The sequence below is a fragment of the Lathyrus oleraceus genome, chromosome 7 (genome assembly GCF_024323335.1).
Source record: "Lathyrus oleraceus cultivar Zhongwan6 chromosome 7, CAAS_Psat_ZW6_1.0, whole genome shotgun sequence".
Taxonomy (NCBI): Eukaryota; Viridiplantae; Streptophyta; class Magnoliopsida; order Fabales; family Fabaceae; genus Lathyrus; species Lathyrus oleraceus.
In genome coordinates this window covers 109,208,372-109,221,883 of record NC_066585.1, presented here as the reverse complement: position 1 = coordinate 109,221,883, position 13,512 = coordinate 109,208,372, and the positions used below count along the sequence as shown (strand labels likewise).

Sequence of the window (13,512 nt, the reverse complement as noted above, 5' to 3'; positions counted from 1 at the left end):
CCAATTTCATTATAGAGTTGATTTAATGTGTGTATTTGACAATTGTTCTGGTTATGAACTAATGATGACAATATCTTGGCTGTGTAGCTACAGTTCTCATAAAGGATACAAAAAACACATATAGAGCCACTTCATTGCATGAACAAATCACTTTGAGCAGAAATGTATGTGAACCAGACAATTCTCCTTAGTTTAATTAAAGTTACACAAATGTTGAGCTAACCCGAACACCAGTAGACTCCAAATTATTGTTTTAAAGTCCCACATTGCTGAGTTAACAATGATCAATTGGGAAATACATGTCTACTGGTAGTTGAATCCCACATCAAAAGAAGGTGAAAGGTATTGAGATAAGCAAGACTATTAAAGAGATTCTTCTATGACCATGATCTATATCACAAATCTTAAAATTAGAATTTTTTGAATTTTTTGGAATTTTCTTAGCACATGAACCATTGTTCCAACAAAAAGAGCACTGTGGATGCTGAAAATTTGATTATCATAAAGTACACTGTTTTACTTTTCAAAAAGAATTTAGTTCATATATACAAAATGACAGCGGATGTAATGTACAATAACTTGATCATACAACTTCTCAACACATGAACCTTTGTTTCCAACAAAAGAGAAGTGTCGATGTTGAACATATTTATTCAGTCATATCTCAAACAATACGGACCAAAGTGTATCAAAGTTGAGATTAATGATCATTATAATGAATGTGATTATTAGCCATTAGTCATGATAGTATATGAAAAGTCATTTAAGTAGCTAATGGATTATTTGAAAGCTTATAATGCATTAATCTCAAAGTACTAAAGTCACATTAATTCAAAGAGGCGATTCTTGTAAAATAATATTAATGCTATATAAAACTCCAGAATCATAAGCTCAATCTTGACCAAATAAGCTCATGTATAATAAACAACTTAATTAAGGGATTCTCATAAAGGAGAGTCCACTACAAATAGTTGACCAAGTTTATGTCATTTAACTAGTCATTACAAAGGTTCAGTCGATTGGAATCAATAAAACTATAGGATAAAAATATGCTTCAAGTTTTCATAACTACCTTTTGGCACCATCACTCTCCATCACAATACAAATACATCAAAGACTTTCTACAAAAAAGCCAACATGAGCAACGCCATATCAATAAATTATCATTAAATCAATATATGAAGAATATTCATAAAATATCATTCATCCACAATTGGTAAAAAAATGAAACACTACTGCAAAAATCAATGTGACAGAATCATACTCAGCTAAAATGTATGCTTTCTCGTACCCTAGAAACCTACTTTGATCAGATGTCTGCAAGATCAATAAAACTTAGTATAAGATAGGCTTCAGGGTATGATGATTCCCAAAGAGTAAAGTAGTATTTATAGGTCCCATTCAACTTTTTCATAACCAACCCTTTTAGCACCATCAATCTGTAACAATACAAATACATCAAAGACTTTCTACAAAATTCCAACATGACCAATTCCAACCCCAAAATTATCATTCCATCAGTATATGGAGAATATTCATAAATTATCATTTCGTGGGCATTTTGTAAAAAATGAAACGCAACTACAAAAATAAATGTGACAGAATCATACTTTCAGCTAAAAATGTATGCTTTCTTGTGCCAACACAAAGAAATGATTTGATGACATTGATTCATCAAACATTTTTAATAACAGATTGAAAGTGCTTCTTAAATCTCTCGGATACTAATTATTATTTTGTAGATAAACAAATGTAGTTATCTTTGTATTTTATCCAACACCCAATTTTGAACATGGGTCTTGTAACTCTTTTAAGTCTTAACACAAACATATTGAGCTACACAATTCTCTCTACTTTATTGAAAATACTTTATTGTTAACCAATGGCTTTCCCTTTCTTACATTATAATTTAAGGTGTTTGCTACGTCAACACCCCCCAGCCATTTATTTAATAAATTGATTAATTAATAGCATTAGCAACCTTAAGAATTAAATTTGCAGCAGTGCCTAACCTTGGCAGAAACTATTGGACTGACAAGACATTGTTCCAAGATAGCTTTGCATCTTTCTGCTTGCTCCGCCCCAACTTTAGTTACCGAGACACTGTATAGAAAGCAAAGCTAAATCCCACTTTCTGCATTCCAAGTACTAAGATCACACCTTAAATAATCACTTTCTTTAATAAAGTTATTAACTAATTTTTTACTGTAGTTGCTTTGGTGAAATCATCAGCACCATCTGACAAAACATGATACGCAAACCGAAAAACCAACTTCAACACAAGTCGGAGTCGGAGTTAATGTTTTACATAGTTTGATGATAATGTAGTGGAGTAGAATAATAGTAGGTAGTTAGTATTCATTCGGCTGATGAAAGCTCTCAATATGAAACACATGAATAGGGAAGTTAAAATTCATTGCAAATACCAATTTTCGATTCAACTAAAAGTAAGAAGGAATGAAAAATCCAATCAATATATAAGAGCCAAAGTGAACCTGTAATGCTTGAATTTGGTCGGTTTCAAGTGGAGAAAAAAAAGCAGTAGTAAATAGAGTGGGAAGTACATTGCTAAACTACTAATAGTAGTTGAGTCCCACATCGAAAGAATATGAAAGGTATTGAGAGAAGCAAGAGTATAAAATAACTTGAATACCGACATTGCAACATACTTACCTGGATGGGGTCAATGGTTGATCTTGAAGGACCATGGCCTAGGAGAGTAACCTCCATTGCACTTAGGAGGGGTGCTATCCTAAGGTCTACCCAAGTGGTGGAACCTACATCATAATTTGTTGCAGTGGGGGCCTGCGTTCGCGCGGCCCTCTCTTATTCTAATATCAAATTTTGAGGAATAATTTCTCCTTATATAATTATATAGATTGTAATCTCTTATATTTCATATCAATCTAAGTTTATTTTCAATTTAGAAGTGACAGTCCAGGATGGTGCCTCCACCAAACCAATCTGCCATGTTCTGTCACGTTTGTGTTGCAGATTTTAATTCGGGAGATGTAGTTGCTCGTAATGTGTTAAAGGCAAAGTGGGATATATTGGCAGGCTCAGCAGACGTCTGATCCTTCCACGGCCAGGATGGTGCAGCCACAATCCTAAATTGTCAAGCCTTATCCCATATGGGTCACATCACCTTGGTGCTCCCATATGGGTCTAAATGGATATTCTGGCCAATGTGTGACTTAATGGATATAAATTTGTATAATATTAAGATGGAACATGGTTCTTTAAATGGCTTACTTTGAACTCGACACTCCCCAACTATTTTTGACATGTTATAACATTAATCATTGAAAACATGCGGTTGAGGGATTTAATCCACATATATAGAGAGTGATTTAATCTATTCAAAAAGTTATACACAGACTAAATACCCTAAAAAAATGATCCAAAACCAATGACAGAGTAATGGAATGCAGCACTTACAATTTGTAAAGTAAACAACCATATATACCTGGTTTAGCTTAGAGTGACAACAAGTCACATTATAACTTGCCACTGCTGCTTCATCAAGCTCTGGTTTTGTTCCCAAAACTGACTCAGATTTCTATAATGCTTTCTCGTACTTAGCATTCCTTAGGAATTTAAACAAGTAATGGACATTAGGATTATCAGGAAGATATCATTAATTCATTCAATCCATCTAGATATACTCCTAAAAAATTGGATGCTTCGCAATTATAGCCTTTTCTGTCTCAAACAAACATTGCAGATTAAAACTACATATAAAATTGCCATGTCCGTCTTGTCTTTACAAGAATAAAAAGAGTCAGTGACAACTCTATCAATTTGCTACTCCTTTTACCCGGGAACTCTAAGAGTCCCTCAACACTAAGGGATACAAACCTGCTAAAAAACAGATAGCTAAATAAAGTTTACCAATGAAGTTGTTATTCAGTGCAAGTTGAATAAAAAATTAACACTTTGGTTAATTAAAGCTGTAATAATTTGATTCTTCTGCCACAAAAAGTAACTCTCATTTTATATAAAAAATAGTTTTCAACCGAACTAACAATTCAACAAAAAAAGGAGAAGAATTGGCAGGTAACATTTAAAGAAGCATCTTTCCACACTAAAACCTTTGTTAAGCACGGTACTACAAAATGAAACATTATAAGTCATCAAACTAATAAAAATGTAGTTTTTGCTGTCAATATTTTTCAACAATGGCATAACTTGCTCTAAAATGTCAATGTCTTGATGTCTAATCACTAACTGAATTTTTGGCTCCATGGGCCCTCTTAAGAAAGGCTTACACCCAAGGTTGTTTCTGTGTATATGCATTTAGCTTCCTTGGTTGTCTTGATGTATTTCATAATTATGAACAAATGGGTTTTGTTTATAGCATTTCAAAAAACACTGGATTCAGTCAACTTTGCATATATGAAATCAATTTGAGCAGAAAATACATTTGAAGTATAGAATCTCCCTCTTGGTTAATTAATGTTACATAAGAGCAAGCTACATCATACTTGTGTTGACAAGAACACTAGTAGACTTCTAATTATTGTATTAATGTCCCACATCACCAAGTTAGCAAAGAAGAAGAAACTATGACAGATATAAAAGACATAATAAGCATGTCTTTCAACTCATACCTTTCTCGGCCTTTTGGCTAAGATCAAGTGTCATGTCTTATCAGTTTATTTATGTGAGTCTTGACTCACACGATTTTAAATTTATTTCTTGAGGGGAGAGTACACTACAATAGCTTGCTATTGGGTCTCTTGTGTGTCACCTTTGTATTGCACTATTGCATTGGCTTGGCACACCCCACCAACCTAGTTCAAATTTATGTTCTTCATTTCTCCTAACTGTTATACTTTTACTATATTGTATATTGGATAAATCTTACGATGTAGTATTATGTAAATTAAGGATCATGATGATTTTAAATCAAAGAAATTTAAGTTAAAACATACACATTTTTTAGAAGTTCCAAGGCTAGACATGCAAATCCCAATTGAATCCAAAAAGTACTCTGTGAAAATAAGGAAACGGATTCAATGCATAATCCCAAGCCAATAAAAAGCATGTGACTTGAGAAATACAACCAATACAATGTTGTAGTACCTCAATACTTTTATGCTGCATTTGTAGTTCCACCCAATACAATTTTGCTGCATTTGTAGTTCCAGAATGCAATTTTGGATTTGTATTCTTGTAAATATGAAATCGCACAATGGACAGAGTCATGCATCTTGGAGCATATGATCAAGATCCGATGCCTCACATCCAACCTTGTATAACAGATTCGATTACAAATCTAAATGCATACCATCTGATAATTAATTCTACAATTTTGTATGACTGGGTGAGATGAGGGATTTCCTTATTACAAGGGGTTTGAATCCACAAATGCTTATAATAAGATGTCACAAATAATGATTATATAAATAAAACATGAGATATTTTTAAAACTAAAACAGTTTACTGAAATTTCTTATTGAAAGCATTATCAAAACATACCTGGAGCAATATAACCATGTGTGACAATTTTTGCTTCACAATCTTCATCAAACAAGATGCTGCTATGAATAACAGGTGGAGAACATTCATGGTGCAAATAGCAAATCCCAGTTGCACCTCCCAATGCAATCTTCATCCAAATGACTATTACATTAGCATCAGTATCCACTTGGTGAAAAGATGCTGTTGTTTTTAGTTCCTTTTGACATTTTTGTAACTTGTTTGCTCTTCGAATCCTAAAGTTTCTACACATCAAAACCACGACGATGAGGATAACAACAACCAACAACCTTACATATTTATAACCAAAGAGAATTCTTCAATGACCATGATCTTTATCACAAATATTCAAATCAGAATTTATTGAAATTTTTGGAATTTTCTCAACACATGAACCTTTATTTCCAACAAAAAACAGCACTGTGGATGTTGAACATTTCGATTCAGTCAATCTCAAACATCCAAATTAGGCCTCCATAGAACCAAAAAATAATGGTGTGGATGTTGAACATTTCGATTCAGTCAATCTCAAACATCCAAATTAGGCCTCCATAGAACAAAAAGTAATGGTGTGGATGTGAACATTTCGATTCAGTCATCTCAAACATCCAAATTAGGCCTCCATAGAACCAAAAAGTAATGGTCCAGAGGCTAGGCTCGACAGATGTTGTGGACTGAGGAAGCAGTGGCCCGTGATCCCTCCACTGTCAGAAGTAGGAAGTGTTCGTTGCTCTGTGAAACCAGCCTCACGCTGTACCCTCCTGTCTAAGACACACAATACCCGTGCCTTCGCACAAGTCCCATGGGTCAACTCGCAACTTGGAGCGGGCAGGCCAACATGGTGCAACCACAACACCAACCTATTAAGCCTTAGCCATGTTCCATCACCTTGGTGCCCCCACATGGGTCACAAGCTGGCGCTACTCAGCTCGGCAAACAAACTAGCATGTCAGACATTTATAAACACTTGCATGTGTAATATTGTAGCCAATGTGGGACTTAAAGGATATAAATTTGTATAGTACATACTATTAAGATGGAACATGTTATAAAACTAATCATTGAAAGATGCGGTTGAAAAGGTTTCTCAAATGGCTTACTTTGTACTCGGCACTCCCCAACTACTTTTGACATGTTATAACACTAATCATTGAAAAGATGTGGTTGAGGGAATTAATCTACATATATAAAGGAATTACTGGACACTCAAAAAAATGATCCAAAACCAATGACCGGAATGCAGTACATACAATTTGTAAATGTCGTAAAATACCTGAAGATTTGGGACATAGAGATTATCTTTGTATTTGACTCGAGATGAATCTTCTAGACCCGACGCACCACCAACCACGCCAGGAGCTAACATGGCATACCCGGCTGGGTTAGCAAAGTTTCCAAATCCTGTAGGATTTCCAGCAGGAACAGGTTTGAACTGTTGAACTCCGTATTTAAGGTTATTGGCATTAAGATGGGAACCGCCTCTAGGCATCAATACATAGTTTCCATTCGTAGGATGAGGATAGGGAGCACTGTTTGAGTATCCCGGCACAACCATGTGCGGTACATAGACTGGAGATAGAAACTGACGATAGGGGAATACGATTAGCATAATGTGAAAGATGAACTTGTGGATACATCTGTGCAACTTGATGTTGTTGTTGTTGCACCATGGCAATTGTGGATGTGGGAACATTGTTTGCAGCGTGGGAGTTCAAAACCTGATATGGCCATAGTATGTTAAAATGAAGTAAGAATCAAAGGAATTAGGTAAGTGACGAAAAGACCAACAAAAACACTGCCAGCTTGAGAGTAACAACAAGCAACATTATTACCTGCCACTGCTGCTTCATTAGGCTCTAATTTTGTTCCCAAAACTGACTCAAATTTCTCTAATGCTTCCTCGTACTTCACCCTAAGGAATTTAAACAGGAAAGTAACGTACATTAGGATTATTAGGAAGATACCATTAATTCTTGTCATTCTAATCTAGATATAGTCCTGGCAAATTGGATGCTTTGAAATTAAAGCTTTTTTTTGCCTCAAACTAGGTGTTGCAGAGCACAATTTCATAAAAAAATGTCATGTCTATCTTGTCGTTACAAGAACACAATCACGCAATCCATATTTTAATATGCAATTTGTAAATGGAAAATTGTAAAAATTTACTTAATTTAGCACAACATTATGGTTTTTGTATGTTTACATGATTATATGTTGCAAACCAAATCTCGTAGAATGCCCAATAATGTTATATGTGAAATAACAGTACTTAATCTCTATAGCAGATTAAACAAAATACTTCAATTCTGAAATGCCATGGATAAGATAAATGAAGGAAAACTGTTAAGGGCAGAAAGAAAACGATTTTCTGAGTCGGGGGAGTCTTACTTGTATAGTCGTAAGCCTTCTCTCAAATCATTTTCCCAACGCTCATTCAATTCTCTTTTCCTTACAAGATTGAAGAATGAAAACGGTTGTAACCCCACATGGAAATGCAGTAGTGACCACAATCATAAGCTCAACCTTGATCAAATAAGGCCTTATTTGGATAAACAACTTAATCAAGACCTTTATCATAAAATGCTTATGTATAAGCTATTCTCTATAACAAAAAGTAAACTAAAATCAAACAGTTATTATCGAAATTATTAGCTAATTAATAGGCTATGATGGAGAGTGTGTCGAAATCAGCTGAAAACAACTTGTGAAAATGTGATATATATAGTTTCCATAAACCCTTCGAAACAGTCATATTCAAATAGAATCCAAAGAAACCCTAAGCCTTTAATTCAAATAACTATGTTGAAGACGATATAAGTTACAACATCCCTACCTCATACTCTTCATCTTTCGATGCTTCAGATGAAGCTTTAACCACAAAAAGAAATGCTTTTGATTTTCAGAAATGGGTTTTGAGAAACTATAACAGAAAAAGGTTTCTGGAAGAAAAGAGCTTCATCTTTACCCGGGAAATTTTTATATTTTTAGGTGATTTTTAATTAATTTATATTATTTATTTTTAAGCTAATTATTTAATGATTTGTATTATCTTATTAATGGGGTGGTAATTGATTAAATTTTTGTTTAGTACTAATAAGTTAGGCATAGGATTGTAGGAGTGTATTACTATATTAATTTTTTGTCTAAATTATGAGAATATTATAAAATTATATTTCAGTACCATTAGTTTATTAAATTTATGTCACTTTTTTATAATAGTTTATTTAAAATCAATTAAAATTTATTTAAAGATATAGGTACCTAATCAAAATTTATGGACATAAAACATAAACGATTGCATTCATCTCAAAGACACCATCAAGAAATTGATAAAAAAAATTGAGTCAATATATCCAAGAAAACCAAAGGAAGGAAAATCGCTAGGGAGGAAAGGGATCCCTCATAGAATCCAAAAGACTGACATACCTTAAATTTTACATTAAATTTGAAACTGATTTGTAATTTGCCAATGAACTATTGGAATTATATGGTACCCGCTCATGTGAATTGAACCCCCTCGTGCGAGATGGTCTTTGTTAACTGGTTGTTAATTAACTATTTATTCCATTTGTTTTAGCTGTTAATTTAATTACAAATTGTCGGTCATGCTGAGATGAGCTTCTAGCTCCAATTTGTCACGTTTTATACGGGCTGCTCTGAACATTTTGAGAGGATTTTGTTGCTGCAGGTGGTGATCGTTCGATGTCGGAGGGCATTATGGTGATGGTCAAACAAGGCCTTAGCTGCAGCAGGATGTGGTAAGTTTATGCCTTAGTAAGCTTGCACATGGCTTGGTATATCAGTGTCGAGGTTGTTAGGAAGTGTATGTGTTAGTTTTGGCTACTGCTAGAAGTTAAACTTAACGTGAAATTGCTATATACGAAAGTGGAACCATGTGATAGAAATTGATATGAAAAGTCAGTTGATTTTGTTATGGATTTTGATTGTTAATTTGAAATTGGAATAGTGCAAGGTTTAATTTGGAAAAGTGGAATCAAGCTTGAAGAATGGAATAGACTTGAAGATCAATTTGAAATGATCTTATGGATGTAATTATGTCTGAATGTAATTTTGTGAATTTGGAAATGGATTTGAGTGTACATTTGGAAATGTTGGATTATTCATAATTGTAATGGAAATTTAATATTTGTAATGAAGTGTAATTGAATGTTGTCTGAAATGTAGATTAATGGGAAATTATGGAACTTTGAAGGTGTAATAAATTTGAACATGAACGTGTTAATAAATGAAAAGTTTTTGAATGGTATTGAATATCATTTGGGAAATTAAAATGAATGTTTGAATGCCATTGATTTGAATTGGAATGTGTATGGACAATTTTGAATGAAGTGTAATGAATGATTTGAATAAAAATGAAAAATGATGTCCTACTTTCAAGAATCAAGTTTGAATCCAAGATATTTGGTTGAACCATGGGCTTGTATGGGGACAAAGAAACTTGGTCCAGTGTATCCCGAATCAATGACCGTATTCAACAATAAATCAATGGAACATGGAAACTATGCACCATGAATTAGTGAATGCACTATAAGAAATTAAGTAATTAACCATGAATAAAACTACCATCAACCACTATTGACTAGTAGGGTTTAAGTCTACCAGACCAATCATATGTATAAGGACAAATAAACAAACACCGAGGCTCCCAAAGCACACTCAAGAAAATGCTCCCTAAAAACTAGGGTTTCAAAGTCAATAGATAAGTCATGATTTCCAAAGTGGTCAAGCAAGCATCATCATTGAATCACAAATGTCAAGCAAAATGGACTAGGATGATCAGATTAACAATCAAAGAACCATCAACGGCATGGACCCAGAAAATTAGGGTTGCAAGCTAAAACAAAACATCATAACTCAAACAACAAGCCCAAACCCAATGACCTCCTAAAATTAGGGTTTAGGTACAAAGAGACACCATGATCCCACTTTAAGCCAAGACCTCAAGGAGTAGGATTTTCTCCCATATGATGAACCACACTCCAATACTCAGGTAAAACCCTAGTTTTAATTACCACCAGCTTTGAATCTATGAGATTGTGTTAATGTGAATACATGATGCATATGAATGAAGATGAATCTTAAGTCATGGGTCAGATGAAAAGTGAAAAGGGGAGGACAAATTTTGGGATACGACAATGTTGAACATATTGATTCAGTCATATCTCAAACAATATAGACCAAAAGTGTATCAAAGTCATATTCAAAATCTTGAGATTTATGATCATTATAATGAATGTGAATATTTAGCCATTAGTGTAGGTGAAAAGTCATTTAAGTAGTTAAATGGATTATTTGAAAAGCTTATAATGCATTATTAAAAGTAGTGCTACTTGTAAGAACTTGCTTTGAGCATGATATGATATCATTAATCTCAAAGTACTAAAGTCACATATATTTAAATAGGCGATTCTTGTAAAAAATATTAATGCAATATAAAACTTCGGAATCATAAGCTCAATCTTGGCCAAATAAGTTCATGTATAGATAAACAATTTAATTAAGGGATTCTCATAAAAATGCTTGTGTTATAAGCTATTCTCTATAATAAGAGATAAACTAAATTTAAACTATTTTCATAAAACTATAAGCTATTTTATAAACTGTGATGGATAACATGTAAAATTTTCATAAAACTATAAGCTATTTTATAAACTGTGATGGATAACATGTAAAAGAAAAGCTGAAAATAACATATAAACACAAAATATGCTAGTACATATCAAATAGTTAAACTGAGATAAATCAATTCAAACATACTCTAAGCTTGAAGATGATATGCTACTATTGATCGCAAAGATATACCAAACAACCACCTGACCCAACATCAAATGAAGCTTTAACCACGAAAAGGAATAGTTTTGAAATTTTTGGTTTTGGAGTAAGTACTAGTGGGAGTGCGAAGCTAAACACATTTGATTTTTGTTTTTAGCTCTTTGAATAAATTTGTGGAAACAAGAGTGACTGAGACTAACAACTCTCTCAGTTCTCTTTACCCACCAAATTTTATATATTTAGATTTTTAAATCTATTTTTACAATTCTATAACAAATTATTTTAGATTTTTTTTATTTTTTGATAAATAATTTTTAAGTATAATATTGTAACACCTTAAACATTTTAAATATATTAAATATGTATTTTTAAATATTTTTTAATTTATTATTTATTCAACGGTTACTTACTCCCCCTTTCAATTGATGATATTCAATTTGTCAGGGTTTATTTTATGATAATGGTCCTAACTTCTTGTGATAGTCTATCTTATATAAGGATCAGATGAAGTACAACAAGACTTCACTTGTGACTAATAAAATCATAGTTAATTAATTTTTTTGACTTATATCCTATCTTTCTCTTAGATCATAATGAACCAAATCTATAGTAGAATATCTATTAAATGAAAAAAATATATCGAGTTACACTCTTTAGTTAAATAATTCTTATAAATTAAAAAAATGAAATATATGAATAAAATAAAAAATTATGTTTTTTATAACATATTTATCAAATATTGATTTATTTACTTTTATTATAATTATAAAAATGTGTAAAGAAATATTAATCAAAGAGTACCACTTAAAGAAATAATAATAATATAATAAAATTACAATTAAAGATTTATTTTGAGATTTTTATTTAAGAAAATGATCAATTACGCAAAATAACAATTCATTATTAATTTATTTATTTATTTTATATAGTTTTCCATATCACCTTTTTGAATCTTTACAAAAAGATATTTCCAAATCTATGCAAGCTTGTGACAAATATTTTTATCAATTGACAATAATATGAAAACATAGGAGAATATTAATCATTCGCATAACTTCACATTTTGAAATCTTAATTTTTAAGTGAACAAATATTTTTGAAAAAAAATAATATTTTTTTATGAAAAACTGTTGATTTATAAAATCAATTGTTTATTTAAATTAATATATAAATAAATACTGTCGTCAAATATTGAACTAACACGTACAAGTTGAGTCACCTCACTCGACCATAAAAAAAAATATAATTCACTATTAATGAATGACGTAAAAAATTAAATAATAATATAAAAATAGCATAAAATTACTATTCATTTTTGTTCTAGGCTGACCAGAATGGTCATGGACCGGCGATCAGAAGTGAGCATTGATTCACTTAAAATTGTTCATAGTCCAAAGAAACTACCATATGGAAGAGTACAAGAGATATAAGGTCAGGATACAACTAACGACTCCCCGCACCACCCTCATAGAGAATAGCAGGTTGTTATTACAATTTCAAATGCAAATTTCACTCACTTTTCCCCTTCACATACTAACTTGAGTACTTGAGTGTTAACTTTGCATGTCATTCCCTCCTTCTTCGCATATGAGGCTCAGGATTGTTGTTGTCCATCGCAACCATCAATTCTACAATCAATTTTGGTTCCATAATAAACAGTGACGCCATCAATGAGAAACCTAGCTACTCATGTTGAACTAAATCAATACCAATAGTATAGATTCAAATGACATACAAATTTATTGAAGAAGAAACTCTCAAATGGCTTCAATGGTCTCCAAAAGCTCCAAAATCGCTCTTAAGCGTCACTTCAAGATCTTAGTAATTGAACCCCCTATTTTTTCCTTTTTGAAACAGTCAAAAAATGTGTGAGCAAAAATATGCAACGTGGACGCGTTGCACCATCATTACTTCAGGACCTAATATAAATCGTAGTAGTAATAAAATTACAGCAATAAGTAGGAATGATATAATTGGAGGATTCCTTATCCACATAATGTTAAGTTTGAACATGACTTTTTAAATGACTTACTTTGTACTCGGCACTCCCCAACTAGTTTTACTAAGTTATAACACTGAAATCTAAAAATGATGCGTGGCCGGTGTTACAGCCATAGGCATGTAAGGATTCAATCAAGTAGCAGTTGACCAAAAGTACTCCCTCTATTTTTCTATAAGAAATTTTATAATTTTAAGTTCATTTATTAAATAATATATTTAGATTATATATAAATTATA

At 32.4% G+C, this 13,512-nt stretch overlaps 1 protein-coding gene, 1 long non-coding RNA gene, 1 other non-coding gene and 1 pseudogene across 15 annotated transcripts in view; 2 read left to right on the top strand and 2 right to left on the bottom strand.

Annotated features, from left to right (window-relative positions):
- LOC127108046 (uncharacterized) overlaps window positions 1–8,395 on the bottom strand; it is a 14,384-nt gene extending 5,989 nt beyond the window's left edge. Inside the window, exons 1-2 of the long non-coding RNA XR_007795944.1 lie at window positions 8,315–8,395; window positions 7,870–8,020 (exon numbers count right to left, since the gene is read on the bottom strand). This is a non-coding gene — a long non-coding RNA (uncharacterized LOC127108046). The remainder of the gene's footprint in view (window positions 1–7,869; window positions 8,021–8,314) is intronic.
- Window positions 1–13,512, bottom strand: part of LOC127108040 (uncharacterized) — a 172,663-nt gene that overhangs the window by 120,306 nt on the left and 38,845 nt on the right. For 5 of the 13 annotated variants that reach the window (XR_007795914.1, XR_007795909.1, XR_007795912.1 and 2 more), the window contains exons 1-2: window positions 7,314–7,392; window positions 6,755–7,199 (exon numbers count right to left, since the gene is read on the bottom strand). The exons of 3 other annotated variants lie outside the window; for them this stretch is intronic. Coding sequence is in view for 2 of the 10 variants with exons in the window: in XM_051045401.1 (XP_050901358.1) it covers window positions 6,366–6,401; window positions 6,755–7,174 (456 nt within the window). In the remaining 8 variants the exon portion in view is untranslated. 5 more of the 13 variants (XR_007795922.1, XR_007795923.1, XM_051045402.1 and 2 more) reach the window with 4 other exon arrangements.
- On the top strand, window positions 2,666–2,826 carry LOC127108951 (U1 spliceosomal RNA). The gene has a single exon (XR_007796447.1). It is a non-coding gene; the product is annotated as a U1 spliceosomal RNA (small nuclear RNA).
- LOC127109742 (uncharacterized) lies at window positions 4,607–4,789 on the top strand (annotated as a pseudogene).